This window comes from Prunus dulcis, chromosome 5, assembly GCF_902201215.1.
Source record: "Prunus dulcis chromosome 5, ALMONDv2, whole genome shotgun sequence".
Taxonomy (NCBI): Eukaryota; Viridiplantae; Streptophyta; class Magnoliopsida; order Rosales; family Rosaceae; genus Prunus; species Prunus dulcis.
The window spans coordinates 16811389-16837230 of record NC_047654.1 but is presented as its reverse complement, the minus strand read 5'-3'; the positions used below and the strand labels follow the sequence as shown (position 1 = coordinate 16837230).

The 25842-nt window shown below is 37.0% G+C and overlaps 4 protein-coding genes across 6 annotated transcripts; 1 reads left to right on the top strand and 3 right to left on the bottom strand.

Moving 5' to 3' along the window:
• Positions 1–67: 67 nt before the first annotated feature.
• Positions 68–2017, bottom strand: LOC117628089 (transcription factor MYBS1). The gene is made up of 2 exons (XM_034360455.1): positions 1117–2017; positions 68–875 (listed from the first exon to the last, which is right to left on the bottom strand). Exons 1-2 carry the CDS (start codon positions 1536–1538, stop codon positions 374–376), a joined length of 924 nt encoding a protein of 307 aa, XP_034216346.1. The 5' UTR covers positions 1539–2017; the 3' UTR covers positions 68–373.
• A 1920-nt stretch (positions 2018–3937) lies between these two features.
• On the bottom strand, positions 3938–8519 carry LOC117627876 (protein DENND6A). 2 transcript variants are annotated; one of them, XM_034360148.1, is made up of 5 exons: positions 8046–8519; positions 5894–7681; positions 5575–5767; positions 4338–4706; positions 3938–4239 (listed from the first exon to the last, which is right to left on the bottom strand). In XM_034360148.1, exons 2-4 carry the CDS (start codon positions 7501–7503, stop codon positions 4485–4487), a joined length of 2025 nt encoding a protein of 674 aa, XP_034216039.1. In that variant the 5' UTR covers positions 7504–7681; positions 8046–8519; the 3' UTR covers positions 3938–4239; positions 4338–4484. The 2 variants fall into 2 exon arrangements, with proteins under 2 accessions (XP_034216039.1, XP_034216038.1); XM_034360147.1 differs by having other exon boundaries at positions 5894–7659.
• Positions 8520–15637: 7118 nt separating this feature from the next.
• On the top strand, positions 15638–19019 carry LOC117627654 (leucoanthocyanidin reductase-like). The gene is made up of 5 exons (XM_034359828.1): positions 15638–15847; positions 15963–16103; positions 17161–17398; positions 18312–18515; positions 18590–19019. Exons 1-5 carry the CDS (start codon positions 15638–15640, stop codon positions 18802–18804), a joined length of 1008 nt encoding a protein of 335 aa, XP_034215719.1. The 3' UTR covers positions 18805–19019.
• Positions 19020–19183: 164 nt separating this feature from the next.
• Positions 19184–24959, bottom strand: LOC117627653. 2 transcript variants are annotated; one of them, XM_034359825.1, is made up of 14 exons: positions 24461–24959; positions 23363–23453; positions 23134–23218; positions 22802–22886; positions 22545–22614; positions 22001–22070; positions 21757–21802; positions 21374–21623; positions 21081–21286; positions 20828–20902; positions 20245–20314; positions 19970–20050; positions 19675–19754; positions 19184–19591 (listed from the first exon to the last, which is right to left on the bottom strand). In XM_034359825.1, the coding sequence occupies exons 1-14, from the start codon at positions 24577–24579 to the stop codon at positions 19513–19515; spliced, it is 1407 nt and encodes a 468-aa protein (XP_034215716.1). In that variant the 5' UTR covers positions 24580–24959; the 3' UTR covers positions 19184–19512. The 2 variants fall into 2 exon arrangements, with proteins under 2 accessions (XP_034215716.1, XP_034215717.1); XM_034359826.1 differs by lacking the exons at positions 23134–23218; positions 23363–23453 and having other exon boundaries at positions 24461–24591.
• Positions 24960–25842: the final 883 nt, after the last annotated feature.

Below are 25842 nucleotides of genomic sequence, written 5' to 3'. Positions count from 1 at the left end.
TATTTTTTCCACACTTCCAACCCTAAACACAAATGCAGTCGATGCATGTAAGCAGAATTCGATTGCATACGAAACAAAGGGGGGCAGCAATTTATTGTTTTCACATGTTCCTACAAAAACGCGGATGGCATTTATGAACATCATCTCTGCTCTCATATGTACAACGAGAAATGCAACTTCAATTTTGGAATGTTTTATGAAATAAAACATGATCAATCAATACTGCTACAGAAATAAATGTGGTGGATCCATGTCTCCTGATTTCTGCTCTGCCCTGCTCTCTGCTTTCTGCTGTGTATTATATTATTCCCTTTTTAAATCCACTTGAGACCTGAAACTCTTAACAATAAAGGAAAGAAAAGTGGTGGCGGTGTTATTGGTGCATTGTTGGATGTGCCATTGGGTAAGCAACTGGCACAACATATGGAGGATGTGTATGGGGATGGTGCCCTGGAGGAAGCATGACTGGAGTGCCCACAGCGGATCCCATATGATGCCCTGGAGGAGCTGAAACTGGGTGCCCCATTGGTGCTCCATACATTCCTAAACCTGCCATGTGTGGCTGGTGAGCCCTGTGCTTCACCGACTGTGGTCCTACTCCTATGGTGGTGGCACCGGCCGCGGCGGCACTTGGCGCATATGTATTGGTCTGTTGCCCTGTAATTGGTGGCTGATGAGATGACACATCTCCATTGTTCACACTGGTAATGTCATGGATGCTTGATCTCCTCCTGTCTCTGTTCATGGAGTTCAAGCGGATGAAGTATTTTTGTGCGTGGCTGGCCACTTGGGTTGGAGTTCTGGAAATCACAAAGTTCCTTGAAATGCTTCTCCAATCTCCCTTGCCAAATTTCTCAAGACCAAGTAGAAATAACCTGAAAATAAAAACCCACAAATCAGCCACTGTCAAGTGTCTCCACATAAAATCAAATACGAAAAAAACTTTCATTGCCACATGGGTTTTTGTTCATGAATCTGACTTGACCTAATTCCAATTTATAGGCAAGGCAAAAGCTCCCATCTCACCCAAAGCTTTTCAATGGATTGCCTAGGAAAAAAGTAATAAAGATTGAGTCTTTAGATATAATATGATGAACAAGCAATATATAAAAGTACCTGTGTTCTTCTTCAGTCCATGGAATTCCCTTCTTTCTCTCTTGGTCTGACCTTGATCCTCCTTTGCCTCCATGGCCGGACGTGTCATGAGCCAAGGCTGAAAACCCACCTCCATGACCACAATTCAATCTCTTATCCGAAGCAGAAGCTCCAGAAGAAGCACGAGCAGCAGTGTCCTTACTGGATGAGGTAGCTTCCTCTGCTGCTGCATAGTTAGGCAGAGGTGTATGTCCAGCCTCAATTGCACTTACATCATCCACTAGCATTTGGTAGTGTTGCTTCAACTCTTCCATGCTCTTGCTTGGAACCAATTCAGCAATCTTCTCCCACTGCTCTTCTGATTCTTCATCGATCCAATGCATGGCAATTGCGTTCTCAAAAGCTTTGTCTTCCTCTTTGTTCCAAACACTGGCACTTGACATGGTTGTTATTGGTCTTGCTGTTGGAGTGTACGTTTGATTAATCTGCAAAGATGGTTGTTCTTTAAATAAAATAAAAAAGACTCTTAGCCTAGAGAGTTTGAAGAAAATGGTGAAAATGCTAACAAGTTGGATTCACTTTCTGTTTAGTGGGTTTGTTTGTATCGGAAAAGAGGAAGAGAGTGAGAAAGAGAGGGAGGGGGGGGTGCGTAGGATTAGGAGGGGAGGGGGACAGGAGAGAGAAGGTGTGTGTGTGTAGGATAAGGGGAGAAGTTGTCAAATTATCAATTGAGAAAGAGGACCACTTTAGAATTGAAGGGATGGGTTCTTTGTCATCTAGGAAACTTGAGCAAAAAATCTCTCGCTCTCGCTCTCTCCTCTCTCTGTCTCTGTATCACTAGCTGCTGGCGAGGAGAGACATTGGCAATCATGGAGGGAGTGAAAGTTGGGTACTTTTGGAGGCCCATGGAAATTTTCAAACTAGCAACATCACACATGCAACCTCACTTCTCATGAACTATATTGATTATTTATGGCAATTCCAAATTTCCAAACTCGTTACTGCTCCAAAATTATAGTACCTTTTTACAGAAGTCCCATATAAGATAACAATACAAATCCTGCCTTTGCCTTTTGACTTTCAGGTACAACTCCCCCTTTTAAACTTCAAAGTTTCCTATTTAATTAATTTCTAATAGTAGCTTGAACTGAAACTGAGAAGAAAAGCAATTCATTTGAAACTCAAAGATATGAAAATTGCTTTGGAGCACAACTTTCTTTTGCGTTCAATTCTTTCTTCACTGGGACCCGTGAGTGCAACCCATCAACGATTTACTATTGCACTCGCACAAGAGGTTTTTGTTGTGGCAACAGAATGAAGTAAAAAAAAGTAGTGTGACTTTTTTTTTGAAAAGAAATAGGCTGCACTTTTTATTTTCTCTGGTGAATTTGGTAAAAGTTGGTACGCAGAGAAAGATTCTCTGTCTATGTCTCCAAGACGTGGCCAATTCTCCATTTCAAGTTCTCGCAAAAATGCCGCCCACAGATAATTCCAAGCATGGAAAGCAATATCATATAAATCTAGACCAGCATTATTGACAAATTTACTTGGATGATTCAACCCAGCATGTTCTTGTGTTTTCCACACTCTCAGGTTGTTTCTATATTTAAATGTATCAGCATCACAATACATTTGATCATGATTCATCTTTTTCTTTTTAATCTATGCTAAAAGAATTTGTACTTTTTGAAAGATTGATTGAATTATAGAATAGTTCTTTTATTCTATAATAGCCCCGGCCTCATTCGGTCTCTCTTTATTATCCCTATAGTGCTTCTTTAAAGCAAGAGATGGGCTATTTTAGAATAGAAGTTGCAAAAAAGGACTATTTTAGCTAATTTCACAACAACAACAACAACAAAGTCTAACACTGGCTTATTAGGGTAATGTTTTGTGTAAGTTCAGAAGAAAACAAAAGAAATAGTTAGAATATGTTTTTTTGTGGAATTTAGAATGATGTTACGATTCTGTGGTTTAGGCCAAATATAGCTTTCAATATGGATGAGAATTGAATCTTGTCCTAACCATCATATCAGTCATCTTAACCATTCTTCATTGATGAAGGGTTTGTGGCTCTGACAAAAGAGACAGAAAACCCAACCCACTAATCCACTAATCCACTAATCCACTAATCCGCTAATGATGGATGGATAATGAGATAAATTATATATTCGATTAAAACTTAACTTTAGGCATGCAATTCCAGAGGTGATGACATGTTGTTGGGATTGGGAGTCAACAAATATTATGTAGTGGAGGAGCAGTGATGAGGACCCAGCATGTGATTTGTGACGACTATACAAACAATGGAATCTAAGAAATCTTTTAGATTTTAAGGGTAGACAATTATGAACAAATGTCACGTTCAACAGTCAATTCTTGCTCAGTAAATTGACATGTATAATAAACGGGTTACGATTGAATTGTGGTCCAATTTACTACAACTTTTGCTTTCCTCTTTCCCTTTCCCTTTCACAAAGAATCTTTAACCAAAACTTACTGGCCATGCTCACTCAGAATTCTAATTTACTGTGGTAAAAAAGCTAGATACTTTCTTCATGCCCTAAGCAGCTGCCCAGCCACCTTCAAGGCCCACACAATTATTCTCAAATCCAATCCAAGGGGTCATTTTCCACAAAGCTGAAATGCCATCTTTGGTCCATGTTGAAAGATAGTGCCGGTGCTTCTCCTCCATGTTGGCATTATATGCCTGCCGTGGAAGAAAAGGGCTCAGGTTTTCCTCTTACATATTGGTCATTTGCACCACAATAATTTTTTTTTTAAAATAAAAACCCTCATATTCGTAAGGGTTTAACAAAATGAAAAAATTACACACCAAAACAAAACAATAACTCGATCTTTCACTTTCTGAAAGGGAGGGGACTGAAGTCGATATTGTATTTTATGTGAACTACAAGTGGGAGGTTGTGCCCAGAGTCATTTCTTCTACACGGTCGTAGCTTACACATTGTTTGGAATAAAAGTAATTTGAATCTTCAACTTCCAATAAAAAGTCAAGTACTGAGTTCCCATGATTTATAAACGACCCAAACTGTATTAAAGGTTGAAAAGTTGATAAATCATCTCACGTGTACTGGGAAACGGATGACTCATTCATTTGACAATACTTTGATTCTGGCACATCTGTTTTTATAAAGGAAGAAAGCAAGTTACAAAGAAAAGAAATGGAAAGCTTCAGACATAACCAGCAAGCAAATAAGCACCAAGTATTGATCAATTACCTGGTAGAAAAATGGATCTCGAAGTCGGCGAAGTAATCTCAGACCAGAAACAAAAGGAAGCTACAAAATAATCACAAGTGCCGTCCTTTAACAGCACAAGAAGATTGTTGATATCAGAGGCAACTGATTCCCAGCCATTTTTGCACACTACCTTGGTGAAGTTGACAACACAACCCCAACTTGTATAAGCGGGCGCCCAGGAAGTTTTGTATGTTCAGGAGCTCCTTTTAGAAGAGCTGCCCTTTGTGGATTGAAAAGTAGAAGTTGCTGCATGTCCTTGGGAAGTACATTGAAAACTGCCTGCAGATCTCCCATTAGTTTTTGGCAAGTTGCACCAGAGTCTGTAGAAGCCCTTCCAGATTGGTCCAGCTGAGAATTGAATAATATTGGAAAAATCAATATAATACATCTTTCTTCATCTACTTAACATCCATAGACCCAAAAAAAAAAAAAATTGAAAATTAGCATTTCAGTTGAAATTAAGTTCTATTCCACTACGCCTTCAGATTTGGGTACAGGATGTAAAGTATCTTGATGTTATTCTGTTTTGGGTGCTCCTCATTTCTCACTGCTATTAAAAGCTTACATGTACAACAGGACTCTTGCACCAGATTTTCCTGGGAGAAGCATTGTTAGATAGAATTTTCTCTGATATAATGCTATTGCTACTTGTGTTGCATCCATTAAATTTGATGCCACTCCCACTAAAAAGATAACTTTGTTGCTACTTCTGTGGTCACTAAATGGCAAGGGAAATAGATTCACAGGGATAAAGGGTTCAAATATCAGGGCACAAAACAGACACATTAAGAATAGGGTTAGTCAGTGATGTCCTGATCATTCTTGCTTCGAGTTTACACCAGTCTTATGCAGTTACATCAGCAGGAGATATACCACTATCCAGTCAAAACATCATTGAAAGTGCAAACCAATCCCACACCAAAATTCTCCCAAGACCAGATTCTACAAGAGATACCGTGTGACAAAATAAATAACATCTAGTAGCCTTGTAAACCAAACATCCGGGAACACTTGAACAATTCCACCTTTTGACCTCTCATAAAGATATCAGAGTCATCTTTGTAAGTTAAAATAAATCTGAAATTTATCCTAAAAGTGGTTCCAGATGGACCATCACTAAGATATTAGCAGATATAGCATGCTTTATCCTGAATACTTTTTTGTTTTGGGTGGAAGGTGCATTGATAGAAGATACCATACTTAGTGGGGACATTACCTGTGTTTCTTCAAGAATATGTCTCTCAATAGCATTGAAGGAATCAACAATTTCTAGTTCAGACATTTTAGATATTAACTGTTGTATGTCAGTCTTCATTCTCGCCTGCCTCCACAGTCTATGTTGTTCCTGTTCAGCAACGGCACGCCTTCTTTGAAACCATGGTGTGAAGTTTGGCCCTTCTAGAAATCGCCTAAACAAACAGGAAACACAAACTGATGGTTACCATAGGTAAAGATAACCCTGAAAAGACACAAGACTAGCAATGGTTTGTTAGGAGTTCTAGTACATGACAATTATGGAATTTAACATTTATTACCGGTATAAGTCCAGCCAATTAGATCTCATTCTCTTTGATACAAACTTCCCAGGTCCTCTTGCTGATAAACTTCCCAGAAATTCATCGGCATTAAATGGAATGAGAGGAGGAGGGTCTACAAAAGGAGAAGATCCTTCTGACGGTGTTCTAGTCCTAAAATATGGGCCAAAAGGTGCCAAAAAGTTGGTGGTGAGCTCCAGGAAATGCCGGCGCAATATCTCATTGTTAACAACTGACATTGATTCCTCAACCCTTGGTGACATCCCAGCATCTATTAGCCTATTTAAGATAGAAGTGTCAGGCTTAGTTGTTGCAGAGTAAGTGCTCCAAATGGCTTCCTTATGTTCCGTCATGAGACAAAGTGGACCATCTCTCCTCAACTTCACAGCATTCAATAAATTTGAAGGAGAGAACTTTTTCAAGGAAAGCTGTTGAAAACCAAATCCTTCTGGTCTACTAGAAATTCTTCCAGTAGAGGACCTAGTTGCAAGGGGAAGCCGGTTTGTATTAGGAGCAGGGCTTCCAACTGAAATAACGTGGGGCATATTACGAAGGGATTTAAGGAAAAACAGGTTAGTTACACCCAAAATCATAGGTGGAAAGGTGTCTCCTTCTTGAAGGGAGTTGAGGTGGGCAAATTCAGGGTCATGGATGGTGAAATAAGGTCTAAAATCCACACTGCAAAGTAGAGGTGCAACTAAACTCACAAGACCAGCCACAGCCTCACTGCATTGTGGAGGAGTTGGAGCTATGATAAGCATGGGCTCACCAATAAGTAACAACTCCCACAAAACCCAAAGCTGTAATAACAGACCCCTGAAGATGCCAAATAGATCTGAGTCATGAAAAAGACCCTGTGGGACTGACTGGTTATTAGGAAGGAAAGGAGCCATGGAGGATGCAGACTCTTCAAACAACATTCCATTTTCTGAGGGCAAGCTATGTGCAGGTGGCAAGTTCACTTTCAGTGCAGCATTCCCAATAGGAAGTTCCATAAGCTTACCAGGTACAGGAGAAGGCCACATTGAAACATAAGCAGCGATATGCTCAAGAGCTTTCCTTCCAATGTCAAAATATAGAGGACCCATGATTTGTAACAAAGGTCTAAATACACTAGAGTAAGGACTGTGCGACAAAATCACCACAGACTTCTGCTCCCCACCTCGTTTTAACCTCTCATCATGTCTCTGTCTATTAAAAACATATCCATACATGTATCTTGAATCATTAGAATCGTTGTTACTTTTTGACCTTCTAAGGACTTTTACATCTGGGGACTTGGGAGTTAACTTCTTATCAATTTCAGCCATCTCAGTCGAGGATGCGTCAATTTGAGAACTTCCCCGCCTTCGAAACCGGAAAAAGAATATACAATCATGGATGCTTGAGCGGTTCTGATGCTGGGAAACGGAATCTGGGAATGAACTAAAGGCAACTTCAAGCTCCTCATCTTGTGTAAGACAACCAGGTGGGTAGCACTCTTCAATGAGCTGACCTTGTTCAAGATCGAACCTGATAATACAAAAGGCCACAACCCATTGCTGTAAAGATTCTGGATCAAGCTTTGGACTAAGTTCTGACTTCACTGAAAATGAAGGAGAACGACTCATTTCCAGTAAAATCAAAGCGGGAGTTTATTGATTAAAAGGCCACTCCCCATCATCTTTGGCAACCATTTCCACTACAAAATCACTGATGTTTTCATTCGTAGAAAAGCTAATGCCAAACTTTCACAGTTGAAGTTTTGTGATTTTCTTCGCTCAAACCTTGCAAAGAGTAAACCAGAGCCTAAAAGTTATATCCCAGAAGAGTTCATTAATTTCCAGATAAGAATCTAACCAGATAAGGAAATTTGAGTTGGGTGATTACAGTTTTCCTTCAGAATAGTTGAGCATACAATGAAAAACAAAAAGAAGTTGCATTTTCATTTCTTCATCAATTGGGATTCCTGGGCCCAGTTGAATCTAAGTTATCTTATTGCTTACTTCAGGTGAAATTATCACATAACAACACCAACCATCTATTATTTTCTTCCATTTCCCAGTAACCAAACAGAGCGCCAAGAAAAAGCATAGTGAAATTCTACACAACAATCAGAAATTAAAATTCAGAAAAAAAAAAAATCTACGTAAATGGGTTGCTGGAACTTTACCCGAATCAAGAAACCCTGAACCAAATTTTTGCCGAACCAATCTGGATCAGCGAAAGAAAGACACCGAATTGGCCCAAAACAAATGGAACTCGGTCAGAAATCGAAGAAGTTCAACAAAGCACTGGAGATTGTGGACGGGTTGGTGGCCTGAGCGTAATGGCCTCTATGTAAATTGCAGGAATTGGAGGGTGCCTTCGCAGAGCATCCAAATCGTTTTCTTTCTTTTCTTTTTTGTGTTGCTGAGGCGGAGTATCCAAATTGAACAAGTTCGAACTTTTGATTATTTGTAACAAAATTTCTGGGATTATAATTTTAAGATTTTCAGGTCGCTATCGATTCAGACCGCAATGCGGAAAGTATTTGAAGCTTTTGTATTTCAAAACCCTGATCAGCAATGCCTCATCATCTGTATGTATCTATCTGGTAAATAATTGTATTTACTGTACCGCTTCCCTTTTTGGTCCCTGCGGTGGTGCGGTTACCTCATAGTCATATGCCTGCTAAGCTGCTATAATTGCTTTTATTTTTTGGTTGGAATTTATTTTTCATTTTCATCCTTTCTTTTCTGCTTTGGATGTTTTGTTAAAATCTTTTTTTTTTTTTTTTTTTTCTTCTTCTCTGGCGTAGGATGAGTTATGCTATTTATTTCTAATTCTAAGTAAGGGCTGAGTAACCCAACTGGAGACATATCAATCTAATGGGCTTGAGGTGGATAGGCCGAGCTTCGGCTGTGGAATATTTAAGACTAATGATTGGTCTGAGGCAAGTATTTGTAGTGGGCTAGCATTGTATTTCATAGCCGTGCGAATGACTCCCTTAAAGGCCTCTGACCATAAAAAGAAAAAAGGCTGCCGATAAAAGACACCAAGTAGATTTGGGGTGGTTCTCAATATAGACCTTACGGTATAAATTTTATCAATTTATATCATTACGTTTGCAACATCGTGCAATTTTAACATTCCGTTAAGTTGACTGTGTGGTCAATCGTTAAACGCTGATGTGTCTACTGTGGAACCCACTTACTAACCAACTAGTTACTAAAAATTTATGTTATTGTTCGCGGCTACTATGCACAATGAAACAAGATCCAAACTAGGGATGGCAAAAATCCCCTTAGGGGAGGGTCCTCGACCCTAACGGGGGGAGATTTCGGGTCTAAATAGGTACCGGGTACGAGAATCCCCGAACTTGAAAAATTCCCGACGGATATGGGGAGGGGATGGTATTGGCGTCCCCATCCCCGAATCCGGCCCGAAAATATATATGTTTATATTTAAATAAATAAATATATAATTATAATATTTATGTTTAACCTTAAGTTAACTTCCCTCTCCTAATTCTTCCTAATTTTCTATGAAATTTCATATTGATGTGATTTTAAATAGTTGAGTTGAACTTTATAGTTAATTTGGATATGTTAAATGATAAGTTAATATGAAACTTAATGTTAAAATGTATGATAAATATTTTTTTATGCAAAAAAATCGAGGATTCGGGGCGGGTATGGGGGATAGTCCCCCGACGGAGACGGGGACGGGGATTCCCCGAAACCTAATAAACGGGGATGGGTTCGGAGATGGGGGCGGGGATGGAGAGCGGGGATGAGGATGGTATTGTCATACCCGGCCCCTACCCGACCCGTTGCCATCCGTAATCCAAACGACATCCGAGTTTCTGCCAGCCGCTGTCTTCCTCAAGCGCCAACCATCGCAGCCACTGTGCATGACCCGAGCTATCCCACCACGACCAGAATCTCTGACCGACAGGCCCAGCTCCCCCGCCAGCCCCTGGAAACCAGCGTAGACAACAAATCTGAAAATTTACAGCCACTGCCATTGTTGAGTATATGACTTCAGGCCATCGTCTCATCGCGCCAACAATGTCATTGAACCCATAGCCTGCCAAAACAAAAAACCAAAAAACCAAAAACCAACATGCCAACCAAATCCCCCAGGTCGTCACCAACCACACCACCAAACCCTCTATTCTCTTTCAACCTAGACCACCTCACAATCATCGCCTGCAAACAACCAGATCACCTCACAACCACCGTCTGCAAACAACCCACTTTCCCTTTTCCCCAACCCATCGCACCCTAGATCTGAAACCATCCCTACCCCAATGCTCCTCCCTCTGAAACGCTAACCCCTCGAAACCTAGATCGTCAATGAAGAAACTATGCCTCCAAAGTTTGACCCATCTCAGGTGGTCAATATCTACATTGAAGCGTGCGAGAGAGAGAAAAAGAAGGAGAATAAGGAAGAAATTGCGGGTTAAGGAGGTGAAGTTGAAGGGTGGGATGAGCGTGGGCGCCTGAAGGTGAAATGGGTGTTGGGAACGAAGGTGAGGATAGTGGAAAAGAATAAGAAGAGGAGGAAGAAGAAGGATGGGGTGGTGGAGATGCTAGGTTTGGAGTTCTTTGGTGACGGCTGGGGAGTTTGGTCAGAGTGTTGGATTTTTTAATTATGCTTTTTTTGTTGTTTTAAATAATTGATTTTAATTAACTTTTAAAAAAATAATATTATTTGTTCTAGAAAAGTTGATATAGATCCAAATTCCTATTGAGGAGTTAGGTTTAATCTTCATATTTGGTGACTTTGATCCAAGTCCTTTGACTTTTGTGCCACATAGAATTACTTTCCTTTTTAATATTTTTGATGTAATCTTTTATTAATTTATTTTTAAAATCATTTTTTATTCCAATGTTGCCCTTATGACTTGAATCGGCTAATAATCATTTATGTCATATTGCCTATTGCCTATTGCATAGGTATATGTATGTTGTTTCATATTTTCGACAATGTGTAATAGTATTTTATGTACCTTTATTTTATAGGTAACACACAATTTTATTTTTCTATTTCTGTATCTGACTTATAGGTAGTCTTCTAATTTATGTTCCTAACTTATAGGTGACATGATTTATCAGCAAATATTTTTCATTGCTAATAATAACACTATTTACCTGTATGTCAGGTACATAATTTAATATGAGTGCTTGTCTGATTGATTAGTATAATATGTGGGTCTTTACTTTTTATTGATTAGGAATACTATCAAGGAAAAAATTCAAAATTTAAATTATGGAATTCAATTACAAGGAAATAATACATTAAATTTAGATTTTCAATGTGTTTTACTTATTTACCTCAAAGGGCAAAATCGGCACAACAAAAAAAGTAATAAATGTCAAAGGATCTACATCTAAAACAAAAAACGTGAGGACTAAACCCAATGACAACTAATCATTTTGGACCTAGATCTAAGATTTCCTATTTGTTACATATTTTATTACATCTAAGCTAAAAAGGTAGACTTCGTGTTTGTCATGTCATCCCTTAACAAAAGACTAAAATGATAAATTGACGAACGTGTAAATTAGTCGAATTTTAAAACATTAAGGAGTAGATTGACAAAATTAAAATTGCGTAGCATATTTATTTGACAAATACTCAATTTGTTTCATTTTCATGTATGCCAACACATGCCTGCATAAGATTCCTTCACTTTCAAATTTCTTACATATACATGACTGCAACTTTGTCAACCATGACTTCTTGTACCTTCAATTTGAAGCTACCATCTTTTTTCCTATCCATTACCTTATTAAAGCATAAATTGTCATCCTCTCTTGCAAGCTGAAGTACACCTGCCAAACATTTCCATAATTCTTTTTGAAACTTGTAGAAAATTTTACGAGTATAAATGACAGCCATTTGCTTCTCCATTATCAATGGAGATTTCAACATAGGCTGCTCATTGATATCAACATGATCAACAATTATCTCTTCATGACGTTGCTGGGCAAGCACTCTATTAAACCGTAGTATGAAATCCATTAAAGAATTTCTTTTTGAAATATAGAGCTTGAAAAATGCATGAACACCCTCTACTCGTTGGCTACTTGACATTCATTCTGAAAAAATATCTTGCACATATGTTGGCACCCATCTTGAACGTATTCTATAGATTGAAGATAGCCACTCATCATCATTTAGTTTACCTTTGTGGACCACATCCATCCACTTTGACTCAAATTCTTCCTTTGTGTCTGATTCCCACACACAACTTTGAAGTTCTTTATTTTCATCTTTATAAATGCACGTGTTTATCTTTTGAGAAAACTTATCCAGAATGTGCCAAATGCAATGTCTATGAAACACACCTAGAAAAGCTTGTGAAATAGCATTTCCCATCGCTGAATTTTGATCTGTAATAATTATTTTGGGTAGCAGGCATAGCATTCTTAAAACTGCTCAAACAACAAAAGAAAAGACTCAGTGGTCTCATTGCTCAAGAACCCACAACCAAAAAGAATAGTTTGACCATGGTTATTAACCCCTACCAATGGGGCAAATACTATACCATACCATACCGATTAGTATTGTAAGTGGTATCAAATACAACCACATCACCATAAAACTTATGAGCTCTTCTAGATGTTGGATCAGCCCAAAAACAATGTTTAAGCCTATCATCATCGTCAGCCTCTATCATAAAAAAGAAAGATTCATTTTTTGCTTGCTCACCAATAAAATGCTCATTCAACATTTGTGCATCATGCCCCTTCATCTTTCTCTGCAATTGTCTTTTGTAGTTATATAAATCTTTCTTTGTATATCCAATGTTTTGCATCCCTCTTGCTTGCACTTCAAGAAGACTAAATTGTTGATGTGTTGGGATATTAACATCACCAAATTGTTGTGCCAATGCTTTATTAACTTCAGAAATTTTTGCAATGCAATCTCAACAAATATACCACTTGAGGGGCTATCAAAGCATGATTGTGGCCCTCCACAAAGTTAGAAATTATGTATGTATTTTGTTCCTTCTCTTACCTTTAGAAACGCAATCTTAACCTTACACCCACTTCGTACTACACCTCACCGCCTTTCACTTCCATTAGAAACTTCTTTGGAATATACTCCCCCTTTGTAGCACACATATTCTTTTCTCAATATCTCATTAGAAGTTTTACTCCTTTGCTAACAATAACTTAGAACACTAATCCCACTTGTTTTGCATAGTTGTTATAGAAGTTATAGGCATCCTCAAGTGATTCAAACTCTTGACCAATTTTGGGTACATGTTGATCTTCTACTTGAGGATTGAAAAATAAATATGAATTATTTTCATTAGTATCTTCCATAAATTCATATGTCCCGAGTCCTTCTCGTGGGCTTCCCATCTCTAAAGTTTCATCTATTAAAGCAAAAAATAACAAAAATATTGGTCAATGGGACATTGGTAAACAATAGCAAAGAATACTGCAGCAATGCTTAAACCAAAAGCCAAACTCGTAGTGCATATCAAACCTGAATTAGATAAACTTTCAACCAGAAAACAAAATGAATAACTTAGCCAAAACCATACAAAAACAAAGACCAATTAGTAGCCAAATCCATATAACCCATACATTAGTGCTTTTTTTTTTTTTTTTTTTTTCCAATTCCAACCTTCGTGATTTCCAACGAAACCCAAATCTTTGTAGTAAACAATCCCATACCATAAGAAAATCAGAAAACTTTGTATAAGCAAAATGGAAAATACCCATATATCATAAAGCAAAGAAGAAGGAGAAGAAGAAATAAAAATATTCTAACCTGGAGGAGCAGCTATGATATTGCCAGGGATGAGAGCACACGGAAGAGAAGGTGTTGAAAAGAAGAAATAAAAATATTATAACCCAGAGGAGCAGCTGTGATATTGCCAGGAATGAAAGCACAGAGAAGAGAAGGTGTTGTGGTGGAAGAAAGAAACAAAGGTTAGTAGATTGGAGGTGTAAGCGCGGGAAATTTTGGCTCTTACCAAAAGACTGAAAAGCTCATATATAAATAGTTCCCAATAATGTTTTAAATCTACGGTATACAAGGAATCTAATTGTCACAAATAGAAGTCCGCATCCTTGCACTTCGCAATAGAGAAAGTCCCTTTGAAAAATGGCCCCAAATCTTAGAGGAGTAAAATAATATTAGCCATTTATTTTATTTATTTTTCTATCCAATCAATAATTTGGGCTAATCAATGTGACTATCCCAACCACCTTTGCTTAATCTGTCACGTTATTAATTTCCTTATTGAGAGATGTGAAAGCTGAGTGAGGTTTCCATCCGTACATTACTTCACCACCAATATAGTGTTTGATGACTTTTATGAACTGCTAATAACATTTTTTTAATTAAAAACATTAAAAAATAGAAAAAAAGAAAAAAAGAAGACGGCAGGCGAACAAGAAACATAAGCTCTTTTTTCATTAATAACTAGCTTCTCCACACACTCTCAATTGCTCTTTTTACAGTTCTTATTTATTTTAATTAGCTAAATATATGGATATTTAAAACACTAAACTAATCATCAAGGTTTGAGTTTTGCTTACCACCTAAATTAATCATGGTTTCAGTTGTAATTACATTGGAGTAATACTATAATAATACATTAACTGACCATCCCGTGCCATCTTCTTCGCCATTTCCATTTACAATATTAATGACATGAATATAAGTTGAAATCAGCCTAACATGCATGATGCCTGAAGCAGCTCCCTCCCTCCCTCCCTGTTTTAAAATGAAAGCTCTCGATGAGAATACATCTAGAGATCTTATTAATTAAGCAAGAAAAATGGATGTTGTTGTTTTTGTTGTTTCCCTATTTTTTTCAACAACTTGACTATCGATTTCCTCTTCCTCCAACGTACAAGCACGTTTGTGTTCTTTTTTTTATATGAACCAACAAAAGAACGATATTATTTTAATTAATAAAATAAACAAAAACAAATACAAAACAACTAAGGTATTAAATATAGATTGAATCAATATAATAATATTATTCAACGATCAACTTGTAAAACTTTATTATTATAATTTATTCGATAATGAGTACGCTTCAACTTGCTAGGAAATTACTAATTAATCGATCCTAACCTTGCATGGCATGGCCTGGCCTGACATGTGTGTAATCAATTATAATGGTTTAGATGTATGTGTTAACTTTTCTATAAAATTAATGAGACAAAGCAACGATAATAAAGAAGTTTTTCTCCTATACTCGGATCCGGAATAGTAGACAATCAATCATGTCACCATTGGTCACCAAGCACAGAAAAGTCAATAACATCACAAAGAATTGGAAGAGAGTGCGTTCGTAGATGGAGGCACATGCCTATCATCTACCAGTCGAGAATGTGGTGTAACAAACCATGCGCACTCTCCACAGACCTACCACTCAGAGAGTCATGGTAAATATCATGAGTAAAATGTCACGCACATATACTTCAAACATTTATTGCAAAGAAACAGCTGAGAGGCTGAGAGACTGAGAGAGCCGACATATCCCACCAACCCCCCTCCCCTCTTTGCCTATATACATGTGTGTAGCTGTATTATATATACAAATACCTGCATGCAAATACAAAGCAAGCAGAGCAGCCCATGTTTTAAGTTTTAGAGCTCTGCCTCCATCTCCCTCTTCTATCTCTCTCTCTCTCTCTCTCTCTCTCTCTCTCGGCTAGCTGAGAAACAACTCTTTTTCGTTTTCTTTGCTGTACAGAGCAAATAAAGCAGAAACATAGTTAAGTTGAATTAAAGAAGGCAAACATGTGCGGAACAACTCCAATGGTTTCGGAGGGTGCTAATAGTAATACCCTCATCATTGGGTCAACCGGGTTCATCGGCCGGTTCATTGCAGAAGCTAGCCTTGACTCAGGCCACCCCACCTATCTTCTTATGCGCCCCGCCTCTCCTGGCCTTTCCAAGACCACTCACACTATCGACTCCTTACAGGACAGAGGAGCTATAATCCTAACGGTACCTTTCTTATACCTCTCTCTCTTAAAAAGTATAAATTAATATATATATATATATATGCATGCTTTAACGGTGATGATGATGATGATGCATGTGATACACATATAAAATGAAGGGCTCCGTTGATGACGAAGACTTCCTGGAGAAAGTGCTCAAGGAGCACAAGATTGAAGTTGTCATATCAGTGGTGGGTGGTGAAAGAATTTTAGACCAGCTTATTTTGCTAGAAGCCATTAAATCTGCGGGCACTGTTAAGGTAATGGGTCATTATGTAATAGGCCCTTGCAACTTTAATAGTCTATACAAAAATCATCTACTTATTTACTTCCAACCAAAACCCAATTTTGAAAATGGATGCCATGAAGGATAAAAGTTGCCCATTTCTTGTTACTTATTTACAAAACCCTGCCCTTTTTGTTATCCAACGATTTTTCCTGAACAATCCCTAATATCTAGTCTTTCCATTATTATGGTGTTGCTTGGACTCAACAAATCAAAACATTCTCATAATACATATAATATATGTTCGTTCATAAATAATATATATATATATATAGCTATACATATAAACCATAATTACACATAATAATTTTACTTTTACATATTTCGTAGTAAGTATATTATTCAAATGGTAGGTATATTGGATGACATATTATTTTCAAATTAATTTCTACATCTATTACAACCATTTGGAGATCTTTTCAAATTCAATATCTGTCATTATATACATCCAGTTAAAACCTGTTTCCATATCTATTCATACATTAATATATAAAATGCAATAATGGCTTAGTTTGGGGTATTTTTGGAATCTGAAATGTACAATAAATCAGATTTTATGCTTAATTAGGTAACTTGTAGAGTTGGATCTTAGTCATGGATTTTTACTTATACAAATTGGGTATTATTTATAGGAACAAAAAGTGAAGGATTGTAGGTACGACAAATTGAATTTGAAGGATGTAAGCCAAAGTTACTATTAAATTATAAGTAATGCTACACTTACTATATTTTTATTCCACATTTCTATACCACATGATGTGGTATGTCCATATTATATGCCACATCAATTAAATCAATGAAGTGTATTTTAATTAAGACAATTAGAAAAACAAATATTGGAATAAATCATAAAAGAAAAGAAAATATTAAATAATTTTAATTAATGTAGCTGTCCACTTCAACTGTCACATAAAATGGTATAAAAATATGATATACAAATATGGTAAGAGTAACATTATTTTTAAATTATAATTCTTTATGCACACGCAGAGCATGAATATGAAGTAATTGATAATAATATTGTGTGACAGAGGTTTTTGCCATCTGAATTTGGGCATGACATAGACAAAGCTGATCCGGTGGAGCCAGGGCTGAGTATGTACAATGAGAAGAGAAGAGTGAGAAGGGCCATTGAGGCTGCTGGAATTCCCTACACTTACATTTGCTGCAACTCTATTGCTGGTTGGCCTTATCATGACAACATTCACCCCGCCGATGTTCTCCCACCCTTGGATCGCTTCCACATCTACGGTGATGGCACCGTTAAAGGTTCTTTTTCGTCACTTCACTTCACTTCACTTATATAATTAACCCACCTGCGGTTATCATCTCAGCCACAGGGTTTTAAAATAAAAAATAAAAAATCTTGTTTCCTTGCATGTTTCCAACAGCGGAGTATGGAAGCTTTATACTCTTAACCAAACAAAAAAAGAATTACTCTTTTAAATTATACTCTTTTTTTGGGTCGAAACATGTGAACAACTACATCTAATAAAACGAAAACAAACATAATTGACTAGAGAGAAAAATGACAAAAATAGTTATGGGGACAACTTTTTGGAGTTATAATTGAGACAAACTTGTCAAACTTTTTTGAGTTGCAAGATTAAAGAGTAATAAGAGCATTTCCATCTGTTGTCCTCTTGTGCCGTGTCAAAGAGTAAGGATAAATATTATTCACATGAATATTAATTATTTTAGTAATTTTTTGATGCATTCTTATCTAGTGTCATGACTCATGGTAATTCAATGGCAACCATTATTTACATGAGATATGAAGAGAGAAATCTGTATGAATTTTGGTGTGAGAAATAAAGAACATAGCTAGATATTTATATTTTAAAAAAAATTATGAGTTCTCTGGTTTCTCTTAATAATTTTTTAATATTTAAATTGACGACAAGACAAGTTTTGCTTTCGTGCCCAGACAAATTTTGCTTTCGTGCTTGTCCAGTTTCGTGGCCCACTTTTGGTTTGGCAACTTCTTCTTTTAGGGATTGTTTTTGGGGGGTAGGCCCCCTTTTGGTAGGGTACAAGTGCTCTAAGTGGTTTTAAATCAATATAATATCATCACCGTCCATGGTTGTTTGGTTGGTTGGTTGTTTGGTTGTTTTCTTGTTCTTTGGACTAAATTAATTTGTCAAATTCAGAACCTAATTAATTGGTCAAGTGAATGTCACAGCTTACTTCGTGGCGGGTTCGGACATCGGAAAGTTCACGATCAAAACAATCGACGACGTCCGAACAATAAACAAATCTGTTCATTTTCGACCACCAAGCAACCTCTTCAGCATCAACCAGCTTGCTTCCTTGTGGGAGCAATGCATTGGACGCAAACTCCCGAGAGTCACTATTAGCGAGGACGACCTACTTGCCGCTGCTGAAGGTTCAAATTTAAATTATCATTTGTTTTTCATAATTCATATATAAACAGCAAGTTAAATTAAATTAAACTTGCAGAAATGCGAATCCCACAAAGCATTGTGGCATCCTTCACCCACGACATTTTCATCAAGGGCTGCCAAGTAAATTATGAGATAGAGAAGCCTAATGACATTGAAGTTTGTTCTCTGTATCCGGACACGCCATTTCTGACCGTCGATGAGTGCTTCCAAGAGTTTGCCACAACGGTTGCCGTTGATGTTTCAAAATCAAAACTAGCTCAGAAATCATAGTCATCAAATGCTAAACCAGAAGTCTTGGCAATTACACCAGCATCTGCGTCATGATCAACATTCTTCTTTCTTTATCGAGAATGTATCCCTTTTTTTTTCTTTTTTCTTTTTTCTTTTTCCCCTTTTCCATTATTGTAAAAATAAATAAATTTGCGTGCTTCTTGATCTTGGACTTGAGGAGATCCTCTGTGGCTGGTGAACAAGTCCAAGATTGCGGGAAGGAAACTATTATTTTATATTTCGTGCAGGCAGAGTTTCAAACGAAACTGCATTCAGAGTCGAATTTCTAATCTTAATTCTTACGCTTTATGATAATGAGAGTTTAATACGGAACTCTCAGACCCAAAAAAAAGCATAAGAGAGAACAATGGCTTCCATCTTTGTGTTAACCAAGATACTAACCACATAGCACAAGCAAACTTATAACTTGTTATACTTCCCCTTGTATATTTACAATTTTAAAGGTAGAAAAGGACAGAGAAAAGCTACCCAAATTTAGTCAAAACGACCGCACTTCCTTTCCTGTATTCCTGTATCTCCTACTCCTTGCTTTGCTTTGCTTAGTTAGAACTTACAAGTAGTGAAACTCACAATCATGGAGGTTACAGTAAAATTTGTATTAAAACAAGTTGTGAATCAGGTTGCTGTCCGGCTCTATGTACCCCAATTCCATGTAACACAAAAACTGAAGTGGGGGTAAATTAAAGCCTAAACATCATACACAGGTAAGCGCTCCTCAATACCAACACGGCATATTGGGCATTTTTTACACTTGTCACAGCAGGTACTGCACAATAATTGCAAAGTAATGAGCATGAGTTCTATATCACATTTGAAAATTTTACAAGCATAAGAGAAATGTGATGGTACCTGCAAAGGACGCGATGCCTACACGGTAGCAAGACCACGCTGATCTCTCCCTCGAAGCAAACCCGACATAACACCTTTTCCTGATCAGCAGTATCAGAGAAAATTTCAATCACAATCAAAGATTTCCAGTTCCTGAAAATGAAATCAAACACATGCGCATATGCAAGAACCTAGGCAGACAATTTAAAAAACTGTGTTGTTATTAGAAGGTAGATGATGACTCTTTGTAGTCAATGTGTTATTTGAATCATATTCACAATACTATGATACACAGTGAAGGATGAGATAACATTACATTTTGAAGTCTTTCATACTCCTGTTGGCTATATTTGGTAATTTCTGTCTGTTCACCAAGAGCTGCTTGAAGTCTCCAAACCTGATATTTTAGATCATAAAAAAAAGAAGACACAAATGAAGATTTACATAACTGAAGCATTGGACAAAACAAGAAGAAGACTGAAAAACGCACGAGTGTAATATAAATTAAGTTATTAACATTTTTTTTTTGGGGCTGGTACAAATCATAACTCTAGCAAAAAACAACAAATGAATTCACACAATCATGATCACCTCCTCTGTGAGATCCTTTTTAGGCATTTTCTTCACGATCTCAGGTGGATAGCCACAGAAAGTGTTGTATCTGCATTTCAGGACCCAAGTATACAAAGATCAGAAAAGCCTCTACATTTAGAAAGTTTTATGAATTTGATAAATAACCTATAAGATACAATGCATCCAACACTAGATCACCAAATGACATAGCTAGGAGGGGACTTCTGTTGTTCCAGCTGGGTTTTTAGATGCTTTTAGTTAAGATTAATCTACAAATAGCAGACTTTTCACTACATAAGTCATATGTATAAAAAGGGCACTGGACCCATAGATATCTAAATAATCGTGCTGATATGAATAAGCAACAGGTCAGCCGTCAATACAGAAAGTGCATATCACTTTTCTTGAGATTGATTTGTCAAAATCTGTCCAAAGGAATGATAAGTTGACAAGAATTGTTTAGTAAGCAGTAATTTCTTTATTTCCTTTAATAAGAAAAAGACATTGAATACCAAAAAATGACATTAATCGCTACTATGGCACCTCATGAAAAACAATACCAAGGAAAGCATGGAGAATAAAAGCAACACTAAGTACTAACCCTGAAGCCCCCTCGTGAAATAGTCGGGCATGTTCCTCACGACTTCCTTCATCTATTGACCACCAGCCCAGTAGCCTGCACTACAAGATTGTCAAGTTAAGAATCATTCCATAGTATTTGCACTACATTTACTACTTACATAAATCCAAAATGTTGATAATCTTACTCAAGATAATTCCAGAAAAGGTAAGAGCACTGCCCACACCAGACCAAAGAACTGTGGATTAATAAAAACAAAACACAAAATTGCTACCTGGAACCATGGTGCAAAAACCCAAAGCAGTCGTGAGCCCTGGAAGAAATTCTAAAATATATTCCGGTGCCAGCCCCACTACGCAGCAAAAGTACAATTTTCTCCACCAACCTACATGCAGAAAACAGTACACCGGCACCTTGGAGTAAAAAAAGAGGAGAGAAGAGAACAGGAAGTGGGATATGTCTAGCATTTGCTGGGGTTCCCTGAAATTTGAAATTACAGGTCAGTTGATAAAATGCCCCCAATAGCAGCCATGATGACCCACAAACCAGGAACATAACATAACATACCTCAAGGCGCATACAAAGGAGAACTTGAAAACCAATCACGGGAATTTTCATAAGATGCCCACCAATATCTTGCAGACCACACATTCTATCTCGATGTTGATCCTCTTCTGCTGAAACTACTAAACCACTATTCCAGTCAAGATATCTGATGGTTGTAGAAGATGAAGTAGCTTCTCTTGTGCGAGAATTTCTATGAATCACTGGATTAGACCACTTTGTACAGACAAGAAAGGAAAAGCACTCTGCAATTCTGTGAAATTTATGCAATTATGTTAGTCACCCAAAAAAGGAATAAAATTTTCAGGTCACAATGTTCAAGCAAGCTCTGGAAAGACATAGCTGTTGAATAGGAAATATAGGTACAAGGTGCACAGAAACTGTACCCAAAATTTATAAATAAATCCCACCAACCAAGAGCACCTACTTCACCTGCACGTTTTATATAAGCAAGATCTTAATCAGCAAATATTAAACAGAAATTGTGAGTCTCTCTCTGTCCCTTTCCCTATACATCAATACATATATAGGGAGAATTCTATATGTATCTATGCACACATAAGATGAGTAACAAGAATTCGAATGAATCTTCTAATGTTACATTTGACTGCATGGGATAAGAGAAATTACCGCATAACTTAAGCAGGGTGAAGATTGTAGCGGCAACAAAGAAAACCATGGAGATTGCTACCCAGAAATGCTACAAGCAATAAATTGGCGAACCATTAACAGTGCTTTCCTAAATTGACTTTCTTAAAATATGTAAAACAAATGTTAAGTTAATAAGAAAGCAAGCCTGGAAGGAATTTCAAAATGCACTTAAAAGATTAACATTAAAACATATATACAACACTCAATACTGGAAATCTACCTAATATGCAAAGTTATTTTACCATTCTAGCTGAAGGTTAAAGACAACATAAATAGACATGCCATAATCATTACTATGTTGTACAAAATTCTTTGCACATTAATAATGATACCAAATAGATTATGCATTCTAATTGTTCTTAAATGACAACACTTCTTCAAGGAATTTACATATCCTTGAAGACTTTTTAAAACATAACATAATTTATATCAGAACCTTAGATTTTATCACTTTAGAATCATGTGATATGAACAGGATTTGCCAACACTTGGACAGTTTATGAACTAATGAAATGAAACTTACAGGAAGTGTCTCCCATATTGCCTCATCATTCATGCTTTCATCATCCCCCGGCATTAGAGCCCTACACATTCTGTTAAAGAAATGAATGTCAATTAAAATCACCAAAACAGACCCATTGACCTAGAGCACTTCTGGGGGAAAAAGTAACAAGAAGGGAGGGTATGGTTACGAGAATACATCGCATTCTTAGTTGTATCTAGCAACAGTAATCTATACTGAAAGATGAGATGCAAAATAATAAATGTCAAAGGCGATACCTGAAATTGTCAATTAGAATAATTATTTCGAATGCCAGTAAGGGAAGAAAGACAACCTTCAAGTTGACAGCTGCAAAGCCGTGAACTGCACAAAAGATAATTAATCAGGTCTTACAATAGGACTCAGGCCAAATCCTTCTATTAACAAAGAACTCTTTTTTAAGCCATACTGAGTCGGCACAGAGTTCAGAGTTTGATGCATAAAAAACACTTTAAAACTTCATTCAGTCCTACATCTTCTGCATGCATATCCCACACATGAAAAGTTTGTGTGAGTCCTCAAAATTATCTTTTTAAGAAAAAAAAAAAAAAAACAGGAGTTTGGTGCATACCATAAATGCTTTCAAGATATATACAAAGAAGCAACTCAAACGCAATAAGCAATGGTGTGGCCACAACTGCATGACATGGTGCCCACTGTCCAAGAGAGAAAATCTTAGTAGTGCACATTCACTATTCCAGATAATAAATATTAGTCTCTTATAATCAAACCAACATAGAGTATCAGTGATAGAGTAGTGGAAATAATCTCCAGAATTGACAAGAAGCATAATGACATACATGACGACTGTGTGGAACTGATGGAGCAGGTAATGAGAATCTTCCTCGGGCAACAACAGCATGAAATATCCAAAGTGGAAAGAAAATTATCCTGCAAACAAAAGCTATTTTCCATCACATCAATTTATTTGATGGACTCACCACAGAGCTCGCATTTCAAAAACTACAATCCTTGCCAACATGAGAGTTTGATCTAATCAAAAGAACTACTGACAAACTAATGAAGTTTAAAGATAAATGCCCTTGATTTGTGGTTCTAACTGGTATATGCATATAATTGAAAGTCACCTATTCTCTATAAAAAATAAAAAATAAAAAATAAAAAATTCACAACAAAACTCTTTAACCCTCTCACTCTTGAAGGCGATATCTTCAAAGAGATACCGACACCACTATCTGTTGGAAGAACGTTTTCAAATGTACGCAGCACACAAAATGGGTCATGGGTGATATGGCCATTGGCATCAAAGAGTTCTTACCAAATGGTTGGTATACTATTTAAATGCATGATGAAAAGAATCACACGACAATAGCTAATCATATCTAACAAGAATAATTTCGAATCACCTTGGTCGTAAAGGACCCCCCCTGTTCCTAAATTTGTACTGCATTTGACATCAGTGGACTCATTTCCCAATCTATAAGCAAAGCAACGCTTTTTCTTTTTCCATCGTAAATGCAATCATACGTAATCTCTCTCTTATCTTACACCAGCTGCCATTTTGCCACCCTATTACATAGTTTCTAATTTCATTTTGTAACCCAAAAGAAAAAAATTCCGGACTTCTTTTCTTCTTAAAGACAACTAGACACTGTTCACATACAACCCAATTTTCGATGAAGCCAAACAAAACCTGTCATCTGCATCACCAATTCAATAGATTCCCAAACTTTCCCAACTTACATCTCCCAAAAAATTAGAAAAATGAATTCATAACCGAAACCTCAGTCTCAGCCCCAAAAATAACCTCAACCCCACTCTAAAAGAAAGATATTACATTCAAATTAAGATGCAATTGCAAGACTATGCATGCACATATATCAGAAAAATCAGAGCTCAAAATATAAAATAGAAGAGAGAGAGTTCAATAAACAGACCACCAAGAGTAGGAGGTGACATGGTCGAGCTTGAGAACGAGCAAGAGCGTGAAGGTGAAGAGGAGGCTGTGGGCTGCTAAGGCCTGTACGGACTTCAACACTCTCCGCCAGTTCATCATCAACGGAAACGATGTCGTTCTTCTTTTCTCTCTATCTCTAACCTATCTCTCATATATATGTATATACACACGCACGTAATATAGAAACCCCAATCACTGTCTGTCTCTCTGGGTTCGCTTTCTCCTGGAGCTGGGATGAGATTATGAAGACAATTGGATTTGAGAAGGAGGTTGATGTTTCAGTGGGCTCGCGCCATTGAAAGGAAAGGGGAAATATTCTCTTCTTTCGCTCGCTCTTTCCTCTCTTTTCTTTTCTTCTCTTCTATTTCATGAATAAAAAACAAATCGCATTTACTCTCTCTCTCTTTCTCTGTGTGCCTTTTGGCCGTTTGCTTGCTTCCACACCACGGCAAATTAACGCCACTGTTGCTTCAGTCTGCTCTTTCTGATCTGAGCACCCACCTAGGCTCTATTTTATTTTCCTGAAATTATGTGGCGAAATGCCTATTTTACCCTGTAATTTTGGATGCATGTCTAAAGCCTCCAGTGCCACCACCATATCCATTATCCAGACGTGGAGGGAGGACCTACCGAAAAAATAAATAAATAAACAGGTAAACAATGACAGGATTCTTAAAATTATGTCTTCTAACGATCATTAATGATCCAACCAAAAAAAAAAAAAAAATTTGACGTTCGGATTTGGTAAATTTCTTTCCTTTTTCTTTTTTGGTCAGAGGATTTTGTTATAAATCTTAAAAGATCTACATATATTTACCAATTTTGATTTAACTTCAACAGCATACATCAATATATAATCAATAGTCCAGTGCCAGTGAAATTTGGGGAAAAAACAGATCACTCATTTTCAAAATTTTACAAATTTCTCACTTTCAAATTAAAAACAAAACAAAAAAAGATACATGGAACAATTAGGGGATTTTAGACACCAAAAAAAAAGATTTTCAAGAATCCAGGGTGTGTTAGTAGGGATTTTTTCCTTCTTCATAATGATTTTCCCTTTTTAAAATATTATCAAGAAGTAATAGTAAATAAATTCTTAAATATTATCAAAAGATATTTAAAAAAATCCGCTTTTAAAAAAAAAGAAGAAAAGGAAAGTGACAAACATGAAAAACTAGTTTGGCGTGACAGCACCAAGCACGTATGTTAATGAACTGCCTAATCGTAACAGGCAACGTGTTGAGATTTAAAGTTGAGAATTTGCTTGAGGGACCGTGAAAAAGGTAGTTGTCGTGCTCAAAAGTTACAGGCTGTCAGACGATGAGCAATGGATAAGCAAGCAAGAGACGAGTCAGACAA

Coding starts and splice junctions, on each gene's coding strand:
- LOC117627654 (XM_034359828.1), top strand. CDS start 15,638: ATGTGCGGAACAACTCCAATGGTTTCGGAGGGTGCTAATAGTAATACC. Junction 15,848..15,962: donor GAGGAGCTATAATCCTAACG/GTACCTTTCTTA, acceptor TATAAAATGAAG/GGCTCCGTTGATGACGAAGA. Junction 18,516..18,589: donor CCTACTTGCCGCTGCTGAAG/GTTCAAATTTAA, acceptor TTAAACTTGCAG/AAATGCGAATCCCACAAAGC.
- LOC117627876 (XM_034360148.1), bottom strand. CDS start 7,503: ATGAGTCGTTCTCCTTCATTTTCAGTGAAGTCAGAACTTAGTCCAAAG. Junction 5,768..5,893: donor AATTGGCTGGACTTATACCG/GTAATAAATGTT, acceptor CTGTTTGTTTAG/GCGATTTCTAGAAGGGCCAA. Junction 4,707..5,574: donor ATATTCTTGAAGAAACACAG/GTAATGTCCCCA, acceptor TTCAATTCTCAG/CTGGACCAATCTGGAAGGGC.
- LOC117627653 (XM_034359825.1), bottom strand. CDS start 24,579: ATGATGAACTGGCGGAGAGTGTTGAAGTCCGTACAGGCCTTAGCAGCC. Junction 22,887..23,133: donor ATATCTTGAAAGCATTTATG/GTATGCACCAAA, acceptor TCTTTTGTGCAG/TTCACGGCTTTGCAGCTGTC. Junction 22,615..22,801: donor ATTCTAATTGACAATTTCAG/GTATCGCCTTTG, acceptor TTTCTTTAACAG/AATGTGTAGGGCTCTAATGC.
- LOC117628089 (XM_034360455.1), bottom strand. CDS start 1,538: ATGTCAAGTGCCAGTGTTTGGAACAAAGAGGAAGACAAAGCTTTTGAG. Junction 876..1,116: donor TGGACTGAAGAAGAACACAG/GTACTTTTATAT, acceptor TTTTATTTTCAG/GTTATTTCTACTTGGTCTTG.